We start from the raw sequence: 27,366 nt of genomic DNA on the forward strand, positions 1-27,366 counted from the left end.
AGCCGAGAGCCAACGTGTCTAACCATGGAAATGCCGGCTTCGTTATTTCAAAATTCCTGCTTTCAATGGACCGGGATAATATGCCAGGCTCTCCTCATATAGCATAGGAACCAGGGCCATAGGTTTACTCATTCTATCTGGCTCATCAGATCGGCCTCTGGAGAGTGGCAAACTCTTCTGTAATGAAGCAGTAGAAGGCTGACCAAAGGACTCGCACCGATCCAAAGACTGTTTCCGTTGTTGAGTCCCTGCAGCCAACATGCGTGCATTTGGTGCTGCATTCTGGTACAACGGCTCGCTTGTGACTCTGACTTAACCTTGGTTCGCTCATCCAGTATAGCATCCCTTCCAAATAGGCAGGAGGCACGTCATTTACAGGAAGAGGCGGTGGAGGAAGCTGCTGGAGACGCCGAGAGTTGAAACTCCACAGAGAGCATGTCAAGAGATATTGACAGAACTTATAGTCCTTCAAAGTATAAAAAAATTCCACAATAATATGCTCCTGAAACAACGGGTCAAACCCCAAGCCAACATTCCTATTCCCGACTGAAAATGGGTGGGCTTCTTGCGGAACGCGATCAATGGGTACTTTCCACATCTGGCGCATATGCAGATGCTGGTTCACGCAGACCCCGTGAAAACCTGTACATGGGTTGTACAGATAGTCCTTTTTCTCAATGCTTACCAGATTTAACCCATGGCAAGGCTTCGAGCAAACAGCCTTTGTGTCCAACAATACACCTTTATTAGATGCCTCTTGAACCCAATTGTTCAAATGAATAAAACTAAAGCCTGGTTGTCCAGTGCCCTTGCCAACAACTTCAGCCTTTTGTCCATATTCTTATGCAAAAAGAATGCATGGGCAAAGCTCTCACTCTTAGTCAATGTAAGCCACTGCTTACAGACTAGTTTGCATTTTAGCGCTGATTCAGCTGGGAGTCTAAGCAGGATCTCTTTAGTCGCTTGAGCCAAAGGAGATGAGAGGGCAATCTCTTCCTTTGTTTTATGCAAAGGGACAATGCTTTCTCTAAATAAACTGAATCTGATATCAGAGGGCTCAATTTGATGAGATGCATGAATCTCCATGGTTGAGGGGATGTTTTCTAGTGTTTCAGACAAAGGGTCATATGCAAACACCTTGTGCTTTGATGTTGCAATGATTATCCTCTTGCTTGATTTGCTATTGCCAAAGGAACCAATAACTTTCACAACCTGTGGCTCAACAAAATCTCTTGACATATGCCCTAATAAATCAATTCGATGCTTCAGAGACCAACCACCAGAGAGCTATAGTCCTCGAGCTTCCAAATCTCCAGCATACTACCAGCAGGCAGCCCTTGCGAAGGTCGCGGACCATACACAAGTGACCATCAAGCTCAATCAAGTGGGCTCCTGATACCGCAAAAGATGGTGAACGGACCCAGCTGAAGGTCTCATTTGTGAGAGAAGGATATGATAGCAGCCCTTGGCATTTTGTCAAAAAATGCAGGTTCAATCAACCAATGCAGGCAACCATAGCTGATCCTGCATCAAATCCAAGCCCAGCAGTGGCATATGGCACGTCGTAGCAAGGTGGCAGTCGTGTGACTGCCCGTGTGGCTGCATTGCAGACATAGAGTAAAGATGAATTGGATCAACAACAACATCTATTGATCTCTGGTGTACAATATATATACACGTACAGCTCAGGAGAGCGGACTAACTAATCGGCCTGGATTACAGGAGCGATGGAGTTGCGGCGCGCCGAGTCGTGCGGAGAGCGAGGAGGACGGGCGTTCGCACACGACGTCGCGCGGAGTGCGGGCCGTTCGCGCACGACGTCGCGTGCAGAGTCCAGGCGCAAGTCGGTTGCTAACACATAGTATGCTGGCACAACAGCATCGTATATAAGGGTCAGGCCATGGCACGGCGCAGGCACCACATCCACGAAGTTGCCACGGGCATAGTCAAGGGTGAAGAGAAGGTCATCTCTGTGGTCCAGTAGCGAGCAAGAGTAAACTGCAGTGGAATCAAAGTTTTCTGTAGGTGAGACAAACAGCAGCTTAGGCGGCGATGGTTTCACCTCGGCCATCGCCATGTGAAGGCTGCAGAATTCCTCGGACGAGAGCAGTGCAGCCCAGGACCGGCAAACGGCCCGGAAGCGCAGGATGGATTTGATGGGCAACCGCAGTAACACCTCCGTAATGATCTCGTCTGGCAGCAGCACCACGCCACTGGATGGTATGACTTTCCTCCTCTTGTTGCTCAGGCAAACTTCCGCCATCATCTCGCCCACCACCGTGCAACCGGATGGTTCCATATTCATCACACCGACTATTTCATTTGAGTCACGAAAGCATCTCCTGCTTCACTGCTCTCATGGCCACCGTCGGCGATGGCTGCGATGTCTGAAGCTGGCCGGTACGAGCCAGTTGGGCAACCTTTGGGCTCTCTGCGCTCTGGATGCAGCAGCTTCCATGCGGACCAAGCGATGTGTGGTGATAGCGTTACTAGGAAAAATTTGGAAGAACAGAAATGCAAGAGTCTTCAGAGACCATCTCCTTCCTCCAGATCAAGTGGCGCAAGCTGCTGATGACCCCAACCTATGGGCACACCGCGAGACAAGTTTGGAGCAGGGAACAGCCATGCGGCCTTGAAGCGATCAGTTTAGTTAGTCAATGTAATAGGCTAGGTGTTTCTTTGTCTCTCCTCTCCCCTAAACCTCACAAATCTTGGATGCACCAAAATATTTCATCCTTTCGGTGACAAAGTTCAGGTCGGCTAAATGCTTACCGTATGTTCCTAGAAGTAAAAAAAAAAAGAAAAAGAAAAATGCATGTCTCCTCCGGTCTGGGCGAAACTTTGAAGTTGGATTTGAATAGGCGAATGGTCCATTTGGCCGGATCAGGATTCAGTGAATTTTAAGTCATGCTGTAACTTACTCCTGTAGACCCATCCTCCAATTCAGATCCAATGGCTCCCAGCATTTCCAAGCAAAAGTGTCCAGGTTTGAGATAGTGAAGGCATGGCAACAGCTGCAGACCTGCAGTGATGCCAACAGTCCCAGTAAGACGGCAGCGAACATGTGTGTGCTGCATTCAGCCAAGCCCCATTCCTAGAGTAAAAAGTGACCACATCAATTGCAGTAACGGAAAATACTCTATCAAGAGCTACAGTTTGACATTCACTAACTTTCTGATCACAGACTCCCAGCTGGGAGCTTTGCGGCAAATATGTATCTTGTTTGAGATAAGATGCAGAATAAGTACCAGAGCGGATACTGTCCCGGGATCACGGCACTACGCACATGGCGTACATAGGGATGTGACATAACCCACGTCCTACACCAATTACAATTACTTGTACAGTAGTAGGACTAGTCGGAACAGAAGGAAACTACCCAAGTAGTACCCGGGTAGAACTCTTAAGCTAGTATTAGACTAGAATTTCTATGAAACCTTATTCTCCAGACTATATAAGGGCGGGCAAGGACCCCCTCTAAAGGATCCACATCTAAGGCAATACAAACAACCACACACGTAGGGTATTACGCATACTGCGGCCCAAATATGTCCAAAATTTCATGTTCCTTGCACCTTCAAGTTTCTGATCTCGGCGACACCCACCTGTAATCTACCACCTCAGGATATCTTTCGGTGAGCTTAGAGGTTAAACACCAACAAATGCAAGCCAACAGAAGTTTGGAAACTACTGGCATTGATTGCATGATGCACGCAAAGCTCCAGAAAGAATTGTCGGGGGCAAGTATCACGACCCCCCAAAAGTATGTTCCCTGGGAAGCTAAGTACGAGTTAGCTCTCCCGCAGTATGCGGCTCAGCCTAATCGGACTACCGTATAGCCACGGACGGTCCACCAGGAGGAGAGGCACCGACGGCCAATACCAAGCCTAGACAAAGGGCACGAGCCGCCTCACCTAACCACCAGAGGTCAGGCTCCGCCTCGTCCGACCCAAGGATGCGAGCGCGGCCTCGCCTGACCCTAAGGGAATGGGTTCGGCTGTACCCGCCGCAGGGATGTGGGGTCCTCAGGGTCTCGTAGAATGACAGGTCGTGCCGGGGACGAACCTCTGGCACGAGGATGGGTAAGGACGTGCCTCGACATGACCTCTGGAGAATGTCCGCCACGCCAGGGGACAAGTCGTAGAACGCGCGGGGGCTCATGCTGTCGGTGTTTAACCGGCTGCCCACCGAGGGATATACCCAAGGTGGTAAGTTTTGGGTGAGGGAACGCCGAGATCAGGAACTCGAAGGTGCAAAGAACACAAGACTTTAGACAGGTTCGGGCCGCACGGAGCGTAACACCCTACGTCCTGTATGGTGGTTTGTATTCTCTTTGGTGTAGAATGACCTAATGATCTTCTGTTTCGAGGGGGGTCTCTGACCTCCCTTATATATCTGAGAGGCCAGAATTACAAAGATGCTAACCAACCCCCACCGAGGGATCACACCAGAACTGATCTCGAGTAGATCCTCTCCGTGTTGGTTAGCCCTATCTTCTATTTAAACGGGATAAACAAGAGATAAACAGAATGAATAAGAGATAAGACGGGTTTAATCTCTTAGACTACACAACATGCCCAGCCCGGTGGCCCCGGGTCTGACAAGCCCCCGAGCTCTTCGTAGCTAAGTACTGCAGGCTTATCGAGTACTTTCGAAGCAGTCTTCGACTTCTTTCTGATGATTTGTCTTGAAGTCCTTCTTCGAGTACTCGCTTGGCTGCATCGAAGCTAGGAGGTGCTCATGCCCCGAATTTTATTTCTGATATGGCGTGCGATTGCAAAATCGCACTCCATATGGAGTAGCCCCCGAGCCTTAGGTTGAATCGGAGAATCAGGCTGAGGGTCCCACTTGTCTGTAGTCTTCCTTACCCTTCAAAGAAATTTGAAAAATAAGTAGTCGATACCACGTACCCCGCAGCCCCCGAGCCTTGAATCCAAATCCCACAAAGTTGGAGATAAGGGTCCAAAAATCGTGGCATACAGGCTAAACAATGACACGTTACGGGGAGACCGAAGCGATGGTACAAATGATGTAATTAGACCAAAGATTCGAAAAACCCCTTTTTTCGGGCTAATTAGCCCTGAAAAAATGATTAATCAAAGGTGCAATCTAATCAGATCACCAAATGACCCCTCATCTTCTGAATATTCCACGAAACGACTCTTGAACTTCAGAACAGTATCTTTCCCCCACTCCGCTGGTTATTTAACCCCGCGATAACTGTAGAAAAAAAACCACGCTTTCAATCTGCATTCCATCAAGAGCCACCAAATTCCCCAGTCCAAACCAAGCGCCGCCGCCTTCCCCCAAGAAAAACTCCCACCCCGACCTCCCCGCCCCTTTCCCCGCAGCCCCCGAGCATCTCGTGGCCGGCGCATCGGAGATGACGTCCAAGAAGTCAGAGATCGAGGGAATGAAGAAGGATGCGGAACCAACAACCGCGGAGTGGACACATAGTAAGTGCTCCCTCAACAATCTGAAAAAACTTGTTTCTGAGAGGTTGCTGCAAGAGAAAAATCTCGTCAACTGGCGCCCCTCTTTCCGTGAACCTTTCCCCATGGAGAATGTCGACGAAATCGTCACATTCTACCATTTTGCCGAACGGGGATTGGCCCTCCCCACTTGTTCTTTCTTCCGCGGCCTTCTTTACTACTACGGGCTTGAGCTCCATCACCTCAACCCGAATTCCATCTGCCACATCTCCATTTTCATCCACTTTTGTGAAGCATTTCTCGGAATTGAATCCCACTGGGATCTATTCCGCTTCCTCTTCCGCGTGAAACCCCAGCCAACCACGAAAAAACTCGCCGTGGTAGGGGGCGCCGGCATCCAACTGCGACAGCAGGCCGGCGAAAAATACCTTGCATATAGATTCCCCTCCAACCTTCCTAGGTGGAAAACCTCTGGTTTTACATCGAGAACCATGCTCCCCCCCTGCCGACGAAGTCGAGCAAACCGCCCGTGGTGAGGGGGGAATGGAACCTTGAACCCTCCGGCATGGAAATGATTCAAGTCAAGGAGCTGCTGGAGGCCATCGATGCACTGAAGAAGGAGGGGGTGACCGGCGCCTCCATCATGTTCTCCTTTTACAAGCGCCGCGTCCAGCCCATCCAACAGAGGTGTTGCCTGGGCTTCGAGTACACTGGCCCTGCTGATCCTTCTCGCATGTGCACAGAGGAGGTGCCAGATGAAGTCGCGCTCCAGCGGGTTCAGCGGGTGCTGCTGGACGTGAACACCATGCCGTACGTACCCACCTTGTACTCCGTGCAACATCCGCCCCCGCCGGTAAGTGCTCGACTTCTTTTGCTGAAGAAATCGACTACTGCGCCGGTACTGAACTGAAGGACTTTCCGCAGGGACATTCGGAACTGTACTGCAGCTACCCGCCGCAGCCGGACCTCCCCCGAGTGTATCACCTCCTTCCTTCTGCAGTCACGGCGGCCAAGAAGGCTCGCCTTGCTGCGACCCAAAGCCGCAACGAGGCCGCCGAACGCGTGGACTTGCCAGCGGGGGAAGAAGCCGAGGGAGGTCCGCGCCCTGTTGCCGCCGTTGCCACCAAGGCGGCACGCCATACTGCGGTTCAAGGCAGCAGCGAGTCCACGGAGTGCGTGGGCTCGCAGGCGAGCGGAGGGACCGTGGGGGAGCCGCGCGGGAACAACTCCTCCGATCAGAGCGTGGAGTTGGCCGGCGCTCTGCCACCGGTGCCGAAGGGCCAGCGCCAGGTGCGCAAGCGCAAGGCTCAAGAAGTCGAGTCCTCCAGGTACGGAATTGCTATTTTGGCCAGTTCCAAAGTTTCCATGGTGCTGAGTACTGACAGCACCCCCTTGCAGTCTTCCTGCTCTGCCATCCGGATCTGAACCCGAAAGGGTGGAGACAGGCTCCTCTGACGCCGCGGCAGTGACAATTGCCGTGGCGGGAACCCCTCCATCAGCCGGCCAGGCCTCGCCATCAGCGACGAGCGTTCCTCGGCGGGCCTGGCGGGTGAAGAAGGCTGCCAAGAAGAAGTCGACACTGTAAGTTTTACTTCAATCGCTTGAAGATCTTGACCGTGCCCGCGTGGATAACCATGTTGTCGATGTCACCAGGGCTGCAAGTGCGGTGCAACTCCAGCTGGAGCCGAGCAGGGCTGCGGCGCCTGCCTCAGCTGCAGCAGCCCCCGAGCCCTCGGCGCCTGGGGGACCCGTACCCGCAAAGGTGGCCCCTGAAGCAGATGCGGGGCTCCCCGACTTGCCGCCTCCCGAGTCCCGACGAGAGGGAGCCGGACCCGGTGGCGATGAACAAGTCGTGGCCCCAGAAGCAGATGCGGGGGCCCCCGACTTGCCGCCTCCCGAGTCCCGACAAGAGGGAGCCGGGCCCAGTGGCGAGGAACAAGTCGTGGCCCCTGGTGCCGCTCCCACCGGTGGCGCAGGTACGTGCTTACCCGCCCGCGGCTTGATGCCAGGGTCCGGGCATAATGTGGTGACCACTTCGCATGCTCGCAGGTGTCCGACCGCCGCCGTCCGGAGAAGCCGCCGGGCCCTCGGGGAGTCCTCGTGAGGTGCTGAGGGCTGGGCCAGGGCACCAGGACATCATCACCACCGACCTGGTGGATGATCTTCTGCTGACGGCCGAAAATGTGAAGACTTTCAAGAGCACCTTCAAGGAGTTATACGACTTCTCCATGGTAATACTCGGGTAATGGTCCGGGTGCGCGCGTTGATGAGTTGTTTAGGACTCATTCTCCTCCTTTGGCGCAGCATGTAATCACCAAATCCCAGAAGAAGTCGGATAAACTCCGCGCGGTTGTGAGTGACGCGCGGGAGTTAGGTGCCCTGCACAAGCGCATCTCCGAGGAGAAGACGAAGAATTGCTATATGCAGCGCGAGCTTGATATACTAAAGAAAGAAAGGACTCGAGAGACCTGGCTGCTCAAGAATGACCTGAAAAACATGGAGAAGGCCAACTCCGAGCTCCAGCAACAGCTCAAGGAGAAACAAGCGGAGTACCAGGAGCAGCTCAAGGCAGAGAAAAAGGCGCACCAAGGTAAGCTCTCGCTTTCCTCGAGTACTTTTTCCTTAGTGAGTCTCCTTAGATGCTAAAGTACCCTTGCCGCAGAGCTTAGGAAAATAACGAAATACAAAGAGGAGCTGCTTACTGACGTGAAGAATATGCTGTATCGTCGTACAGATGAAGTCGAAAAGCTGCAGAAGGTGATCGGCGACACTGAGCGTCAGTTCGTCGACTGCCTTCAGCAAGTCAAGGCGCTGGGCGAGAAGGACGAGCAGATGCGCAAGGAGCTGGAGGACCTCCGGGGGCCGCCCAGGAGCTGGTGGACATGGTGGATCCCCCAGAAGAAGGCGAGGTAGGCCCGCGGCCCCTGCTGGAGCGACTCCGTGAAGCCCCGAAGAAAATGCTCAAGTTCCTATCCGAAGCTCCAGTCGCTTGCGTGAGCAACGCCCTCGCATATGTAAAGTCCTTCGTGCCGAATGCGCAGCTAGGCATTTTTGCGCAGGGGATGGCGGCGGACTGCTCGGACGAGCGTTTTGAAGAGTACCTGCGAGAAGCCCAACCTGTAGCAGAACAAATTGTACACAGTGTGCTGCGGGATTAGGGTATGAGAAACAAGTAATCATTCTCTTGTATATATGGTTATTTTGATGTCTCTACTTGTGTGTGTGTGTGCCTATGCTGGGCGGGTGCCCAGGCTTACAAGGCGCAAGTAGTAGACACTACCCCGGGGGCGCAACGACCCTGAAGGTAGCCATAGCTCCGTGTAGGAACTCGTCTAACAAGGTATCCACAACCCGAACTTGTAGGTCTAGACTAGTTAGGAAAGAACGCGAGCATCGTCGCGGGGCTGCCGTGCATAGGGCAAAAGGTTAGGACTAGCTCGAGTGCGGCGACTCTGAGTGTAGTCGAAAATCGCTCCTGCTTGTGAGCGTGCTCCGTAAGCTGAGTGAGACCCGGGCGGACGGATCGAGCCTGTTAGGAGCAGGTGCGGTCGTTGCCGCGTTTTGGCCATTCTTCTGGCAAAAACATGACTGTTCTGAGTGCAGCCACTCAGGATGCAGGCGAGGTGGCTCTTTATGCGAGCCTTTCCAACGCGCTGTTTTTTAGCCAGTCGAGCGGATCAACTGAGTTGGACAAAGTGCGACATCGGTCGCGTGCGACCACCTAAGGTCGCGGCGGAACTCGATATATCGAGGAGTTTTAGCCGAAGTGGATGGTTCGACAAAAAATAAAGTCGATAAGTTGTGAATGTAGTCATAACTTTATTCACGACGAGTAGCCAGCTTACACGAGAGTTTCGCCCGTGGCCGTGGCTGTCGTGCGCCGGAGAGGGAATGTGCGACCCGAATATTGTGGCTCGTAGCCTCCAATATGAATCGGGGAAAGGAGATCTTCCAAGCCCTCGGGGAATTCGGATATCAGCAGGCATTTGCTTATGGGTAGAACTTGCGCAGGTGTTGGACGTTCCAGGAATTTGGGACGTCCTGGCCTTCGGGGCACTGTAGTCGATACGACCCTGGCCGTGTGACCTGCTTGACGACGAACGGGCCCTCCCACCTTGAGTTGAGCTTGTGTAGGCCAGATTCGTCCTGGATACGACGCAAGACCAATTCGCCAACACTGAATGACCGCTCCTTGACGTTGCGATCATGGTATCGGCGGATCCCCTGCAGGTACCGGGCTGACTGGACAAGAGCGGTGCAACGAGCTTCTTCCACAGAATCGAGCTCTAACTGCCGCGCCTCGTCCGCCTCGCCTTCATTGTACATTTCGACCCTTGGGGACTTCCACATGATATTGGCTGGTAAAATGGCTTCGGATCCATATACAAGGAAGAAGGGTGTTTGGCCTGTGGCTTTGGACGGCTGAGTCCGAAGCCCCCAGACTACATGCGGCAGCTCGTGTACCCATTTGCCTCCCTTCTTGCTGTTTTCATCATATAGTCGCTTTTTGAGACCGTCGATTATCAAGCCGTTCGCCCGCTCGACTTGTCCATTGGCTCGCGGGTGTGCGACTGAGACATATTTAACTTCGATGCAAGCATTCTCGCAGAACTCCCAGAACTGGTTCGCCGTGAAGTTTGATCCCAAGTCCGTGATAATGGAGTTGGGGAAGCCGAAACGATGCAGAATATCTGAGATGAAGTCGACGACCCGATCTGGTGTGAGCTTGGCTATCGGCTTGTACTCGATCCACTTGGTAAACTTGTCGATACCACCAGAACATGGGTGAAACCGCCTGGTGCTGTCGTGAAGGGCCCAATCATGTCAAGACTCCAACAGGCGAAAGGCCAGGACGGCGGTATGGTGATGAGGCTGTGAGCTGGAATGTGCGTCTGTTTGCCGAAGAATTGACAGTTTTGGCACCTGCGCACGAGATCCTCCGCGTCGGTCACCGCGGTGGGCCACCAGAAGCCGGCTCGGTAGGCTTTCCCCACCAGCGTTCTTGAAGCCGCATGATTACCGCAGACGCCATCGTGGATCTCCCGCAGTATGGCGTAACCATCTTCCTTGGTGACGCACTTCATGAGAACCCCTGACCGGGCGCCTCGCCGATAGAGCTTGTCGTTGACCAGGACGAAACCCTTGCTTCGTCGCAAGATGCGAGCTGCGTGAGCGCTCCTGGCGTCGACTCCCGCTGGCAACCGTTGATCTCGTATGAAGTCGATAAAAGCCCCTCGCCAGTCTTCCTCCAGCACCATAACCTCTCGATCGGGTTGTTGGGGACCCGCGTCGATGGCTACTTGCGGAGAAGACTTGATCGATGGCTGGTTGAGCTCCTGGACGAAGACTCCCGGCGGGACCTGGGCGCGCGTGGACCCCAGTTTAGACAGGATGTCCGCGCCGACGTTGTGCTCCCGCAATACATGATGAACTTCCAGGCCGGAGAACTTGCTTTCCAACTTGCGCACTTCCTGCACGTAAGCGTCCATTGTTTCCTTGTTGCAATCCCATTCCTTGTTGACCTGATGAACAACAAGAAGAGAGTCACCATATACAAGTAGTCGCTTGATCCCTAGTGATATCGCCAAACGAAGCCCGTGAAGCAAAGCTTCGTACTCGGCTTCATTGTTGGATACCGCCCACAGGATCTGAAGGACGTACTTCAACTGCTCACCTCGTGGGGAAATAAGCAGAACCCCAGCGCCACCGCCGTCGAGCTTGAGGGACTCGTCGAAATACATGGTCCAATGCTCTGGCTTGTCCACTGGAGTTGGGACCTGATGCTCTCTCCACTCAGCCATGAAGTCGACTAGAGCCTGTGATTTGATTGCAGTGCGTGGCTTAAAGTCTATTGACAAATCCCCCAGTTCCACTGCCCACTTGGATATACGTCCCGTGGCTTCTTGATTATGCAGAATATCCGCCAGCGGAAAGTCCGTGATCACAGTGATATTGTACTCGTCGAAGTAATGGTGCAGCTTTCTGGATGTGATCAAGATAGCGTACAAAAGCTTTTGAACAGCGGGATACCGTACCTTGGATTCGGAGAGGACCTCGCTGACGAAGTAGACAGGCCTCTGCACTCCAAACGTATGGCCTTCTTCGCCTCGCTCGACTACAATAGCACTGCTGATGACATGAGTTGTTGCCGCAATGTAAAGTAGTAGATCCTCCCCTGGCAGTGGTGCTGTGAGGATTGGAGGTGACTGCAGATGATGTTTCAGATCTTGTAAAGCTCGCTCGGCCTCCTCCGTCCATTGAAACTTATCCTGTCGTTTCAGGAGCTTGAAGAAGGGTAGTCCTCTCTCCCCGAGCCGGGAGATGAACCTGTTCAGAGCCGCCATGCAACCTGTTAACTTTTGCATATCCTTGACTGTGGCCGGAGCCTCCATATCAGTGATGGCCGTGATCTTCACAGGGTTGGCTTCAATGCCTCGGTTGCTGACGATGAACCCGAGCAATTTCCCTGAAGGTACGCCGAAGACGCATTTGGTGGGATTGAGTTTCCACCGGAATCTGCGCAGACTGCTGAATGTCTCCTCCAAATCCGCGATCAAGTTATCGGACTCCCTGGTCTTGATGACCATGTCATCCACATAAGCCTCGACATTTCGATGCAGCTGATCCGCGAAACACATCTGGATTGCACGCTGATATGTCGCACCTGCATTTTTCAACCCGAAGGACATTGTTTTGTAGGCGTAGGTTCCGTACGGGGTGATGAATGCAGTCTTGATTTGGTCCTCCTCTTTGAGCGCAATCTGATGATACCCTGAGTAACAATCAAGAAAACAAAGAAGGACACACCCGGCCGTCGAATCGACGACTTGGTCAATGCGCGGCAGCCCAAAATGATCTTTTGGGCAATGTTTGTTGAGATCGGTGTAGTCGACACACATTCTCCATTCATTATTCTTTTTCTTTACAAGGACGGGATTCGCTACCCACTCTGGATGGATTACTTCTTTAATGAATCCAGCCGCGAGAAGTTTAGCGATCTCCCGTTTAATGGCCTCACGCTTGTCGTGGGCAAACCTCCGCAGGCGTTGCTTCTTAGGCGTAGCCTTCGGGTGTACATTCAAGGCGTGCTCGATCAACTCCCTAGGCACCCCTGGCATATCCGCTGGTTTCCACGCGAATATGTCTCGGTTAGCCCGAAGAAAGCTGACGAGCGCGAGTTCCTATTTGTCACCCAAGCCCGCACCAATGATGGCGGTCTTGGATGAATCTCCCTCCTGGAGCTGGATCGTCTTGAGGGCCACATCGTCAGTCGACTGGATGCTCGACTTGTTAGCCTTCTTGGATGGAATCTCCAGCCCGGTCTGGGAGAGCTGCTGCGCGGCCGCGAGTACTTCTCCCGAAGCATCTGGCACGCGAGTAGTCGAGGCGTACTGGATCGCCTCCTGATTGCAATCGTAGGACTTCTTCAGGTCACCACGGAGGGTGAGTACTCCACCGAGTCCTGGAATCTTAAGAAGCAGATAGACATAATGCGGCACTGCCATGAACTTGGCAAGTGCCGGACGACCCAGTATTGCATGGTAAGAGGAGTCGAAGGTAGCCACCTCGAACTTGATAAACTCGGTACGATAGTTCTCCCTCGTGCCAAAGGTAACTGGGAGGACCACCGTACCGAGCGGATGCGCCTCGTTACCTGGGACAATGCCGTAGAAGGGGGATTTGCTGGGAACCAGCATGTCCTTAAAATCCAGGCCCATTTTCTTCAGAGTGCTGACGAAGATGAGATTGAGCCTGCTCCCGCCATCGATCAAGACCTTGGTAAGCTTGACCTCCGCCACCACAGGATCCAGAACCAGGGGAAACTTGCCGGGCTCAGAAAAACTCGTCCACTGGTCATCACGAGAGAACGAGATGGGGACCTCCGACCAACGGAGTGGTCGTGGTACCGCCGGCTCGATGGACATGATCTCCCGGAAGAGCAGCTTCTGATCCCGTCTGGAACAGAAGTCCTCGTCCCCCCCGAAGATGACGTTGACCACCTTTGACGCATCCTGAAACTTCGGATTGCGCCCATGATCCTCCTGATCATCGTCCTCGGGTTCTTTGTCAACAGGCTTCTTGTTCTTCCTGCCGCCACCGGAATTGCTGAACGTCCTCCGAAGGTGATAGCAGTCGATGGCAGCGTGGTTGGCGCCTGGATGCCACGGGCACTTCTTTTGTAGGAGCTTCTCGAACTCCTCCTGAGTTGTCGACTTCTTGCCCCGCGAAGGAAGATCGATAGCCGCGATGACATCATCTGGCTTTCATTTCCGGGGTGGCCCGGAAAAGTCCCGCTGGCCTTTGTCGCTGCGGTTGTCGTTTGGGCGCCGCAGATTGCTATCATGGCGCCGCGGGAACCGCTCCCGCATCTTCTCCTCCTGCTCGGACCAATCGTGCATCATATCACGAAAGGCCCGCAACGGTTTTCGGCCTGTTCCGCCCGAAATCTCTGTATATGCTCGGGTCAGTGATGCCGTTGTAAAAGCAGTCGATGATGTCCTCCTCCGAGATGTTCGCGATGGTGGCGCGGACGTCGAAGAAGCGACGCGTGTAGGACCGTAGAAGCTCGTTACGTTCCTGCTTGCACTGGGCAAGATCGTGTCGAGTACCTGCACGGGTAATTGCTCTCTGGAAATTATCGATGAAGACCTTCTTAAGTCGTTCCCAGGAGTCGATGGAGTTGCTGCCGAGGCTCTCCAGCCAAGTGAGCGGCGCAGGGTCCAAAGCCATCGGGAAGTAGACGACTTTGGTGATATTTGAGCCCCCCGCAACGTCAATGGCCGTGGAGTAGCAACGAAGCCACTGCTGGGGAGCCTGCTTGCCGTCGTACTTGGTGATGCCGATCGGCTTGAAGCCCTCCGGGTACTTGTAGCTGCTGAAACGAGCAGAGAAAGCAGGAAATCGATCGCTACAATCAGTACCTTCAGCTTCGACTTCTTCGCGAGTCTTGCGCCTGGAGAAGATCACGGTGCGCGCGTCGCGACCGTCATTGATGTGCTGGCGCAGGTCCTCTGGAGGAGGTCGTCGACTGGCCTGTCGCGGACGACCCCCTTGCGGTGGCTGTTGCCTCCCGCCAGGGGCCTGGCTCGCGCGTGCATTGTCGTTGCTGATATGATTTTGAGGACGACCACCAATCGTTCGACTGCGAGCCTGGCTCCGGCTCTCGTCCACGCGCTCTTCCCGGATGATGGACGCCGGATTATGCTGATCCAACTGGATCCAAGCCCTCTGCGCAAAGAGGAGTGCTTGACGTACCTCCGGGTCATGGCTGCGCTCGAGAATGGCCGTGACCCTGGCAATGTTGGCCACCGGGGTCCTGAAGCCCCGCTCGCTTACAGCAGCAAACTCGGGGTCGAGCTCGCGATGCATAGATCGCCTTCGCTCGTTAGCTCTCCTTCGCCGGATCGTTCGGGCCCTGTTCCTGGCCCTCCGCGCCTCACGATCGGCGTCGTTCTCGTTACCGGCGTTGGCCGTGATCTCATCGTCGGATATCACATCCAAGTTGTCGATGAGGAGATTCCCACCGTCCTCGCCTTCTTCGGCCATCAGCACCTGGCGGGAGGAAAGCTCATGAGAACTTTCGTCGACTAGCTCCGTCGACTCCTCCGCCGCGGTGGCCAACGGCCTGCCCTCCTGGAAAGGCAATGGCTCGAGGTGAGCCACGAGCCGACTCTCTGCCTCGAGTAGATTGGAGAGCTTCATGCCCTTCCAATGCACGATGTGTCCCTTTGGCGAGGAAGCGATCACCAAATCACCGGGGCCAAAACAACCCGAAGCCCCCCGACACGCGGTGGCTTCGGGGTTTCCGTCCCGGAGCAGCAGATCCAGATCCTTCTCTAACATGAAGAGGGATCTGAGCGCATTGGCCTCCTGAAGATCAGTGGCCGATTCGCGCAGGCCGGGTTGAGTCCGACCCAGCGAATCCCTGAATTGGAACAAGTCCAAACCAGGGGAAGTTGTCGCGACACCAGAAGAAGTCGAGCTTGGAATAGATTCCATCTCGACCTGTGCCGCGGAAGCGTGGAGCGGCAGATTGTCGAGCTCGTCGACGAACTTGACGAGGCCGCTGCGAGGATCCGCAGCGACGGTTCTTGGCGTCATGTCGACGAGGAATCGCTGAAAGTCGCCCGCACCATCTGCGACGCAAACCCACGAGCCAAAAACAAATGTCGTACCCTGAGAGGGTACTGACCTGATGAAACTGAAAGATGCCATCGAGCTCGCCGGCGGATCTTCGACGCGCCCCCTACCTGGCGCGCCAGCTGTCGGTGTTTAACCGGCTGCCCACCGAGGGATATACCCAAGGTGGTAAGTTTTGGGTGAGGGAACGCCGAGATCAGGAACTCGAAGGTGCAAAGAACACAAGATTTTAGACAGGTTCGGGCCGCACGGAGCGTAACACCCTACGTCCTGTATGGTGGTTTGTATTCTCTTTGGTGTAGAATGACCTAATGATCTTCTGTTTCGAGGGGGGTCTCTGACCTCCCTTATATATCTGAGAGGCCAGAATTACAAAGATGCTAACCAACCCCCACCGAGGGATCACACCAGAACTGATCTCGAGTAGATCCTCTCCATGTTGGTTAGCCCTATCTCCTATTTAAACGGGATAAACAAGAGATAAACAGAATGAATAAGAGATAAGACGGGCTTAATCTCTTAGACTACACAACATGCCCAGCCCGGTGGCCCCGGGTCTGACACATGCCGCCCGTCTTGTTGAGGCGCACGTCACCCACCAAGCACGTCGGGGCCCCGCGCCGCCCGCCCTATTGAGACGCACGTCGCACGTCGCGCCAGGGAACAGCGCAGGGACACCCCATCATCATCTACAGGACCAGTGGGGACCACGCGCAGGGAGGAGGAAAAGCGGGATCCCGGCGACCTCTCTCCCCCTCGTGTATCCGACCCCTGCCTCTTGGCATATAAAAGGGAAGGGGAGGACCCCACAGAGAGTGAAGAGGACAACACTCACGCACCCACACAACACTTCGCCGCCAAAGACTTGGAAGCCCGTTCCCTCTCTCGTCCATTCTCTCATGCGTTTGTAACCCCTACTGCAAACCAGTGCAAAAATACGATCAGCCCGAACCGGATGTAGGGATACTCTGCCCGAACCAGTATAACCCTCTATACCTTCCTTGCACACCATCCGGGCCAGACGCACAAACACAAATTCACTGGTCGGCGGTTCGAAACACCGGCAGGGATCAACAAAAGAAAGAGATCATCAGCAACTCCAAAATAATATGGAGCAACAACATGTGTAAAGCAGGGCCTCAACCTGAAGGCAAACGACAAAATCAATGTAAAGATAATAATTCACAGAGAAAAGAGCGAATAATGCTCACTGCGATGAATTTCAAGCATCCAATGAACGTGCGCTTCGCTCTTCGGCTACTATCCTTTGCACTCAAATCAAAATAAAGACTGAGTAGTCACAACCTTTTTCTTGTTCCTATGAATCCCAATTCACTATGAATCCCAATTCACTTTCACTATGAATCCCAATTCACCGCCTTGAAAGTTGAATTCGCTTGACCAACTAACCTCTTAGGGTCAGCCGATCAATGTCTATCAGGCACATGCAGGGGACAGCTTGAACATAGTTTGTGGCAGAACGGTGCAGACATGCAGAGATCTTTCTTCCAGTTCACTTGCGAACATAAATGAAGAAAGATCAAGTGACGAAAGAATTGCATCCAGATGACCGCCCACTCAGCTGTCTATGAACCATTCCCCTGAGCATTGTAGGAAATGTTCTCATTCTTGAAATGCAGCTACATCATAAGTTCATAGCATAAATTGATACTGTTGCTTCCATGAGATGAGCAAAAACTATAAGCCAACTAGTAAATCCAAAAAGAAGAATAAAAAGGACTAAAAGGAACCAGCCATGCTTTATTATAACTTACAGCGAGTAGTGACAGAAAGGAAAGGCTGGGGTTATAGCAGCTATGACAACAGGAGATCCTGAGGATACTGCACGCAGGCAGAAAGGTAAAAAAGAAACACACTATACTTGAGTTTCTTTAAGGAACAATAAGAAACTGTGCTTGAAATGACAAAACCATAAAGAAATCATGGCAAATATGCTACGAAATGTCGACTTCTGATAAGGCATCACTTCAATCGTCTTAATTTCGGATGAAAAGGATAATATGCTAGGTTCTCTTCTACAACATAGGAACCAGGGGCATAAGTTTACAGCTCATTCTTAGATCCTCCTTAGATAGGGAGTTGGAGTGTGACAAATTCTCCCCTAGTGAAGCACTAGAAGTCTGAGCAAAGGACTCATAGCAATCCAGAGATGGTTCCCATAGAGATGAGCTCTTGTCAATAGGTGTGCATTTAGTAATACCAAGTTCTGGAAGAACTCCAAGGCACGATGCTTGGCCTTTGATCAAGTGAAAAAGGGTTTTCAATTGCTTGTTTCAATGGATTGTATAAACCTAGCTTCCTACCCGTACTTAGTAGCACCCTCCCGTCTGTTGGGTCGATTGCCAAAGCCACCACAATATTTGTTCCAAGGGAGCAGTCAGACCAAGATTTTAAATAGATTTTATATGCTCTATTCCATTGACCAAGCTCCCACCTCCATATATCCAACTCATCAGCAACTGGGTCTGCAAGAACAGAACACAAGAAGCCCTCAAGCTCTGCCACAAATGCGTGACAAGGACTGTTGTTTTTCCATATCGCAATGCATAAAGGGCAAGGGATGACATCAAAAACACTAGTGGCAATGTTGAAAGAGACAATGGCTCGCTTAACACTCTGACCTAATCTTGGTTCACTCATCCAGTACAGCATCCCTTCCGGATAGGCTGTGGAGGTGGTGGAGGGTGCTGTCGGACCTGCCGATAGTTACAATCCCACAGCGAGCATTTTGAGTCATACTGACGAGAATTATAGTCCTTGAAGTGAAAGCAAATTTCCACAATAACATGCTCCTGAATCAATGGGTTGAACCCCAAGCCAACATTCTTACTGCCAACTGCAAAAGGGTTGTTTTCAGGTTGAAAGCAACCAGCCAGAAATTTCCACTGTTGGTTCAAAACCAATCCTCGGTTAAAGTGGATCCTTCAGAAACCTATACATGGGTTGTACAGATAATCCTTTTCCTCAATGCTTACCAGATTCAACCCATGGCAAGGCTTGGAGCAAACAACCTTCGTGTCAAACAATGTATATTGATAAGTTGGCTTTTGAAGCCATTTGTTTAAAGGAATAAAACTGAAACCTGGTTGTCCACTGCCCTTGCCAACAAGCATGATCTTCAGCCTTCGGTCCATGTTCTTATGCAAAAGAAATGCATGAGAAAAGCTCTCGCTCCTAATCAATCTGAACCATTGCTTACAGACAAGTTTGAACTCATGCACTGATTCCACCGGAAGCCGCAGTAGAATCTCCCTTGTCACCTTAGCCAAGGGAAATGAGAAGGCTACCTCTTCCTTCGTTTTATGCACTGGCACGAGGCTCTCTCTCCATAAACTGAATCGTATATCAGAGGGCTCAATTTGATGAGATGTCTGAATCTCCATAGTTGAGCGAATGGTTCCTAGGGTCTTGGACGTAGGGTCATAGTCAAGAACCTTGTAATTGGATGTTGCTATGATTATTATCTTGCTTGATTTGCTATTGCCAAAGGAACCGATAACTTTCACAACCTGCAGCTCAAGAAATTCTCTTGGCACATACCCTGACTCTCATCTAATTTCTTACTACCTCCATCCCAAGTTACAATTCATTTTGGATTTTGTAGATACATAGTTTTTGATATGTATCTAGACATGAATTAATTCTCAATTAGGGTGTGGGATAGCATCGGTCATCACATTTCATATTAAGATTTGATCACAGATAAATTCTCTTTATTGATTACCATGAACTTAATCATCTTTGTTCTTAGTAAAGCTTTTATTCTCTAAAGGTCCATTGCTTTATCATTTCTTCTAGTTTTAGAAAATATGATCTGGGGCCGAAACTGCAAGAAGTAGAGTGGCTTAAATAGTTTGCTCAAATTCAGAAGATGCTCTTGATAGATTTATTGTTATAGAAGTTATATAATTAAAATTTAAAATATATTTAGACTATTTGCATTTCATAAATATAGAACCCTATTTTATATTTCGCGCGAGGGCCTCCAAAACTTTGGTATGGCCCTGTTCAGTGACCAATCACCGGAGCTATAGTCCTCGAGCTTCCAAATCTCCAGCATGCCACCGGTAGGCAAACCGCTACGGAGATCCCGGACCATACACAAGTGACCATCAAGCTCTACTAAGTAGACTTGTGATGCCACAAAAGGCGGGGATCGGACCCAGCTGAACGTCTCGCTTGTGAGAGAAAGGGATAGGATACCAGCCCTTGGCAGCTTGATAAAAAATGAAGGGTTTATCAACCAATGCAGAAACCCATGTACAAACAGCGGTGGCATTTTGATGTGCACTGCATTCCAAATAGCCGAACTAGCAAATTTGCAGAACCTGAAGGGTACTCCGCCAGCAATCGGCCCGGAAGCGGAGGATAGATTTGATGGGCAGCCGCAGGAACACCTCTGCCATGATCTCATCTGGCAGCGCCGCCACGAGACTGGATGGCATGACCTTCCTTCTTTTGTTGCAGAGGCACACCTCTGCCGTCATCCCCCCAGGCCACAATACTGATTCCACAGTCCTCCGCTTGTCGCACAGCATGATGCCAACCCACCCAGTGCCCGCGTCGATTAGGCTAATTCGGCGAGATGATCTGCACAGAGATCGGAAAACATGAGCAAATTGAATATTTGTCAAGTGAACGACGATGTATATTGCCCAGGCTGTAACAGAAACTGGAAAATATTGTGGAATTGTAATTGTAATATCCAATTAGTTGCAGATTATGGATGGAGAGAAAGGGGTCCGGATTGATTGCTCACGGACAGACCAAAGAAAGGAGGGAGGCCGCCGGGATAAAATGAACTCCTGGAACAATCCAGCGAGGCAAGGTAGAGTTGCTTACCAACAGAAAACGAGATCGATCCAAGTTCGGGTACGGTGGATCTCACTCCAGGCGAGTCCAGTGTGCGGAGGGGGCGGCGCCTCCCAAAGAGAATAAGGCCAGGACTGTTGTTTCGGTCGCCGATGAGGAGGCTCAACAATCGTGACTGGGCGGCGGAGGTAAGCTTGGATGGAAACGGTGTGGTTGGGGGGAACCTCCGTTCTCGTCTTCCCGTCCGCGTCTCGACAAAGCTCCTCTCGGCTAAATGTAAAGGGGAGCATCATAGAATAGAGAATCCGACGCTGAAGCCCAAATTTGTGGTAGTCGGATTCCGACTTTGAAGCCCAACCAAGTTCGGGGCAGAAACGGACTCCAAACTTCGAAACCCAAATTCGTAGCGCCATAGGGCTTGAAGCCCAATCACTTCGTGGAATCTGTATGGAGATTTGCGAATCTGTACCCAAATTATATAAGTATATACGTATAGGTAGGGCCTCGAAGCTCCTCCTATTTACTTGCTCGATGTGATTAAATTTTTTATCTATCCATACCATAAAAACAACAACAAGCAATACTATAAAAAAATGAAGCATTCGAATACAATTCTCACATAGAGTTAACCACTGTTACCCCACGCAGATAGCCCCATTGCACAGGTTTCCAAGGGACCGATAAATAAATTTAGCTAATTCTAAAATATTTCTATAAAAAAATTAACTTTTCTAACCACGCTTTCCCCTCTCTCGCTAGGGATGCAAGCACATCGTGTACGAACGGATCTCTACGGATACAAATAGAAATAAATATTTTTCTTCTCGGATTCGGATCGAGTACGAATAATGTCAAAGATATCGTCATCATATAAATCTGATTTTCAAGATTCGGATTTGAAAATCATCATGTTACCTTGTTCCTCATCCCATCTTCTGCCACCGTCTTCTTCCTCCTCCATGCAGCCTGCAGGCTGCAGGTGCCGCTCGCCCCGTGTGTCGCTGTCCCTACAGCAGTGATGCCCCATCTATCCCTCACCCCGCCCCGGACCTTCCTCTACCAGTGGCCAGCGGTGTGCCCGCCACCCCGACCCTCCACTAACAATGTAACACCCTAGGTGTTAATGACACTCTAAATATGATTAAGGATCTCTAAGAGAGCATTAAGACCCCAAGGAGTGATTGTGAAAAATTATGAATCATGTGGATGAGGAAAGCAGCATGAGGTACTAGGGGTTACAAAAAAAATGAGTGGAAACTCAAATTTGAAATTTGAAAGAGGTGCAATTTTTGGCCAAATATGAGACTTGAAATTAAATATTCTTAACATGAGGGAATCAAGGAAATATTGAAATTGGATAAAAAAAACTCCTTAACTAAGTGGTCTGAGTTGGAAGAAGAGTCGAGCACTAATCTGAAATTTTCATGTGATGGACATGTTGTCAAGTGACCATGTTGAGGAGCTTGGATTTTTCAATTTTTCTCTAAAAAATTTACAAATGGTAAATATCAAAGTTGTAGTGTAATCTACATGCTTTAGTTTGGAAGGAAAACAATGTAAGAATTTGGAGAAATAAGGGGTTAAACATCCAGCTCCATATGGCAAGTTATGGTGTTTCCAGCTTTGCATGAAATTTCACCAAGTCTTGAAAGCAGTGATAAATCCCCATGATAGCCCTGTTTGGCATCATGCAGGCCTGTGAGGATAGCCTGTTGATATTGATCATAGCCCTGTTTGGGGTTTATCACCAAGTCCTGAAAGCAGTGATAAACCCTGAAGTGGCATCACGCAGGCCTGTGAGGATGGCCTGTTGATATTGATCATAGCCCTGTTTGGGGTTTTTGCCCATGTTCACTACTGTAAGTTGGCATCAGGACGACAGTACAGCTCACAAGAAACCGAAGTTCTTCTATCAATTCTTTCCTGTCGACTGTCGTTGTTGGTTATCCTCTTCATCACGAAATTTTGGGTCAAATTCATAGACGGATATGGTTCCATGCCCCTGCTCTGCAGTATGCCGGCACCATCAACGACACTTAGTTCCATTTTCATCGCAGGAGTGAGAGTGCTCAAGATGTATATGATACGAGCTCAACCTGTAATTCCGTGTTAGTAACCTCATCAAGTTACATTACACTACTACGTAGTACAGTAATTTTTTTTTCTCTCAAGCCTTTGTTGTTGTTCATATATATTCAGGTGCGGGAGATCGGTACATCATCACCACCTCCCCTGCCCTTTTGTTTACAGCCCCGTCTAGTGCACGTGCGGCCCGTCGGGCAGTTTCGCCTGGTGTGCCTCAGCATGCTGCACGACGACGGCGAGGTTGAGGACGTTGTTGACGAGACGGTAGACGTTCTGCTGCATGGCGGCGAAGGGCGACTTGATGTCCGGGAAGTCCGCGAAGGCGTCGTTGCACTCGTCGGCATGCGTGGCGGCGTCCGACACCTTGCTGTTGAGGTCGAATCTTGTGCCCTTCGCCTCGATCAGCTGCCGCGTCTCCTCCAGCGACTGCAACACGTTGTCGTACCCCTCGCGGCACGTGTCGGTGATGGACTTCATCGGCCCGCTCGCGTGCGTCCTCGCCGCGTACTCCGCCACCCGGATCTTGGCATCCTTCGCCCTGTCCGACGCCACGCGAATCGACGCCAGCAGCAGCTGCCGGGGCGTCGCCACGCCGGGGAGCTTCGTCAGTCTCCGGCACATCGTCCTGAAGTGCACCTGCATTGCATGCGCGACAAATATAATCCAGCAATTCCCATCCAATCCAATCCAAAGAATTAATCTGCACGCACACACACAGCCTACCTGGTTGCATGCCGTCGCGACCTCGTCCCCGCCGATCAACACGCGGTCCCTGGGCGTGTCGTCGTCGAAGACGGCGCGGCCCTCGACGGCGGCCGCGGAGGCGAGGAGGAGGAGGAGGGAGGCGACGATGAACCGTTCCATGGCATGTGTCGTGCTCGTTTCTCTTTGACCGCCCTCGAGATTTATTTGTTCAGAGGTGGGGAGGGCGGTCTGAGAAAGGAGACATGAAGGCTGAGAGAATACACAGGTTGATGGTTCTTCCTCCTACCGGCGTCTGGTTTATATAGGAGAGACGGGTGGAGAGGAGGCCACAGCTTGGCCATGGCCTTTCCTTAGTTTTGGTGGTTCCCCGGCATAGTCTAACGAGGTTGAAACTTCTCAAGTTCCTATCTTAAAATGGGTTTGCTATGCTATGATCGAGCCCTGACGTGTCTTGGAAAATCATCAGGAATAACATCTTTGAAAAAGCATCATGTAAGAGCAGCTTTAACATCTTTGAAAAAACATCATGTAATTTAGGGAATAGGTTTCTCCTGTTTTATTATGAGAATAAAATGAACATCCGATACAAACGTTTAAGGAGCCAGTTTATTCAAGGCGCACCCACCAAAAAAGAGCAAGGCGTATATCTGAGCGCGCCCACCAATGCAAAACGTATCTCCACAACTCCACGCAACTAGTAAATACTTTTGTCGTTTTAACTTGTATGTTTAACTGGACTAGAGATTGATCAACTATTTATTCTCTACTTCTGACAGGCGGGCCAACCAGTTTGTCTTAAACAAATTAAATCTGATTTAATTAATCTGCATCCTGATAATAGCATCAAGCATCATATGAGTGATGAACTGGATTATTCTGACATGAAATGCATGCCAGAGTTGACCTAGACTTGAACTGACTCGGCAACCATCCTAATGTTAGTTAGGTGTTATTTCCTTGTATTGGGTCAAACACACACATTTTGGCTTAACATGCAAATTAAATATTTGTGGAAGTGGAATGGAATGTTCGAGTGTAAGCTTGGTTGAAGGATAGGGCTCCTTTGGAGGCTCAAGGCAACACAACTAAATAAAGGACAAGCAATGGATCTCAATAAGTTTCATCGTAAATGTCATATTGTATTTTTTTTTACTTTTATTTAATCAAATCTTTTGAGTTACAGTTGTATCTTAATCAGTTGTGTACGATTGTCAGATTTTAGAACGATATATAGGATTGCACGATATCATCCTTCGTACCTCCAGATGGAGCTAAGCTATATATCTAATTAATGACCTACCGACTGAGCACCCAGGTGTGGCCCTGCTTGTTCTTAACCCGATCGCTTTGCTTTCCTAATTTGCAGGGCAGCAATGAATGCTGAAATTAAAGTGTCAGTGCATTATGATGCCACAAACCCCAATATAAGAACTTCAATTGGTTTTTCAGCGTATGCACTTGAGAGAGATGCAATGGTCTCGAGAGTAAATCATTTGATGCGGTGTGAAGTATTTGGTTTCCATTTTATGCTAGCTAGGTCATTGGGTACTGTATAAGGAAGGAATACATGGGTAGAGCAGAATCAATCTTCCCCAGTCATAACCTCGAAACATGCAACCACCAGAAGGAAGGCCCCTATTATTCGTGTGAAATTTGACACCGTATTTCACCATATCGATCGGGTATTCAGGTAGCCCATCTGATTACCCTGCAGTGCATCTGCTATTAATAGACTTGCCCGTAATTTTGTCTGGCAGGCTGCTCAGATTTTTTTTAAAAAAAATGCAGGTTGGCCATATGATAACCATGTAGTTATCATATTGCTAACCCTGTTTGTGGTTTTTGCCCATGTTTACAGCTGTAAGTTGGCCTTCAGTACAGTTCTCTTAATATAAACCGAAGTTCTTCTATCAATTCTTTCCTATCGATTATATTATTCTCAAAATCACGAAATATTGGGTCAGATTCATACGCAAATTAAATGGTTTCGTGCCTCTGCCCCGGCACCATCAGTTTCATCGCAGCAGTGAGTGCTCAAGATGTATATGATACGAGCTCAACCTGTAATTCCGTGTTAGTAACCTCATCAAGTTACATTACACTACTACGTAGGAGTACAGTTTTTTTCTCAAGCCTTTGCTGTTCCGGTGCGGAAGATCGGTGCATCACCACCACCACCACCACCACCACCCATGCCTTCTCTTTTAGCCCCGGCTAGTCCGGCTCGCTCAGTGCACGTGCGGGCCGAGCAATTTCGCCTGGTGTGCCTCGGCCTGCTGCACGACGACGGCGATGTTGAGGACGTTGTCGACGACACGGTAGACGTTCTGCTGTATGGCCGCGAAGGGCGACTTGATGTCCGGGAAGTCCTCGAAGCCGGTTGTGCAGTCGCCGGCATGCGTGACGGCGTCCGACACCTTGTTGTTGAGGTCGAAGTTTGTGCCCTTCGTCTCGATCAGCTGCCGCGTCTCCTCCAGCGACTGCACCACATCGTCGTACCCTTTGCTGCATGTGTCGCTGATGGACTCCATCGGCCCGCTCGCGTGCGTCCTCGCCTTGTACTCCTCCACCCGGAGCTTGGCCTCCTTCGCCTTGTCCGACGCCACGCGAATCGACGCCAGCAGCAGCTGCCGGGGCGTCGCCACGCCGGGGAGCTTCGTGAAGCCCCGGCATATCGTCTTGAAGCGCACCTGCATGCGTGCTGCTGTCAATTCTCATCCATGGAATCTACCGGCCGCCCTATCCAAGAAGAATCTGCATGCACACAACACACAAGAGAAGGTGTCGTCGGGTGCCTACCTGGTCGCATATCCTTGGTAGCTCGTCACCGCCGATCAACACGTGGTTCGTAGGCATGCTGTTGTCGAAGACGGCGGCACGGCCCATGCGGCCCTCGACGACGGTCAGGGAAGCGAGGAGGAGGAGGAGGAGGGAGGCGATGATGAACCGCTCCATGGTATGTGCCGTGCTCGTTTCTCTTTGACCGCCCTCGATGATTTATTTCTTCGGAGGTGGTGAGGGCGGCCTGAGAAAGGATAGATATGCACCAAGGCTGAGAGAATGCACAGGTTGATGGTTCTGCATCCTACCGGCGTCTGGTCTATATAGGAGAGACGAGTGGAGGAGGCCACAGCTTGTCCATGGCCTTTCCTTAGTTTTGGTGGTTCCCCGGCATAGTCTAACGAGGTTGAAACTTCTCAAGTTCCTATCTTAAAATAGGTTTGCCATGCTATCTTAGATATGCAGACATATTTAAGATCATATCCTCATATTGAACACTAAATATGCTTGGAATCAGCTTCTTATGGCATTAAGTTCAATTTTGAGCCACACTTGTGTATATGTGAGATAATGTTGCAGCTGTGCAACCAACGCATTCTTTTGTCTTTTTTTAGTTGAGTGTTTAACTGATGACTAGAGACTGATCAACCATTCATTCTCTGCTTCTAACAGGGCTGCCAACCAGTTTGTCTTAAACAAATATGATTTAATTAATCTGCGTCCTGGATAATAGCATCAAGTATCATATGAGTGATGAACTGGATTATGACATGAAATGCATGCTAGTTGAACTAGACCTTGAACTGACTGGGTAACCGTCCTAATGTTAGTTACGTGTTATTTCCTTGTGTACTAGATCGGACATATACATTCTGGCGGCTTAACACACAAATATTTGTGGAATTGAAATGGATGTTCGTGTGTAAGCATGGGTGAATGATAGAGTTCTTTTGGAGGCTCAAGGCCACGCAACTGAAGGAAAAACAACAGATGTCGATGATATCAAGTTTTTTCAGTAAATATCATAATTATTTTTATTAAAAATATGCTTTTGCAGGTTCGCTATATGATAACCATGTAGTCCCACCATGGAAACCTGTGAGGGTAGCCTGTTCATATTGCTAACCCGGCCTGTTTGTGGTTTCTGCCCATGTTCACTGCTGTAAGTTGGCCTTCAATACATACAGTTCTCCACAAACCGAAGTTCTTCTGTCAGTTCTTTCTGGTCGTTGTCGATTATATTATTCTCAATATCACGAAATATTGGTTCAAATTCATACGCAAATGGTTCCGTGCCCACTGCTTGGCAGGAGGCCGGCACCATCATCAACACTAGTTTCATCGCAGGAGTGGGTAGTCAAGATGTATATGATACGAGCTCAACCTGTAA

General features: G+C 50.5%; 2 protein-coding genes and 2 pseudogenes across 2 annotated transcripts; all 4 read right to left on the bottom strand.

Annotated features, from left to right (window-relative positions):
- Nucleotides 1-145: 145 nt before the first annotated feature.
- LOC112885228 lies at nt 146-2,263 on the bottom strand (annotated as a pseudogene).
- Nucleotides 2,264-17,783: 15,520 nt separating this feature from the next.
- LOC112885229 lies at nt 17,784-20,663 on the bottom strand (annotated as a pseudogene).
- A 1,911-nt stretch (nt 20,664-22,574) lies between these two features.
- LOC112887883 lies at nt 22,575-23,443 on the bottom strand. The gene is made up of 2 exons (XM_025954171.1): nt 23,214-23,443; nt 22,575-23,126 (listed from the first exon to the last, which is right to left on the bottom strand). The coding sequence occupies exons 1-2, from the start codon at nt 23,352-23,354 to the stop codon at nt 22,662-22,664; spliced, it is 606 nt and encodes a 201-aa protein (XP_025809956.1). The 5' UTR covers nt 23,355-23,443; the 3' UTR covers nt 22,575-22,661.
- Nucleotides 23,444-25,251: 1,808 nt separating this feature from the next.
- Nucleotides 25,252-26,248, bottom strand: LOC112887845. Its single transcript, XM_025954123.1, has 2 exons — nt 25,995-26,248; nt 25,252-25,885 (listed from the first exon to the last, which is right to left on the bottom strand). The coding sequence occupies exons 1-2, from the start codon at nt 26,148-26,150 to the stop codon at nt 25,424-25,426; spliced, it is 618 nt and encodes a 205-aa protein (XP_025809908.1). The 5' UTR covers nt 26,151-26,248; the 3' UTR covers nt 25,252-25,423.
- Nucleotides 26,249-27,366: the final 1,118 nt, after the last annotated feature.

The sequence above is a fragment of the Panicum hallii genome, chromosome 3 (genome assembly GCF_002211085.1).
Source record: "Panicum hallii strain FIL2 chromosome 3, PHallii_v3.1, whole genome shotgun sequence".
NCBI lineage: Eukaryota > Viridiplantae > Streptophyta > Magnoliopsida > Poales > Poaceae > Panicum > Panicum hallii.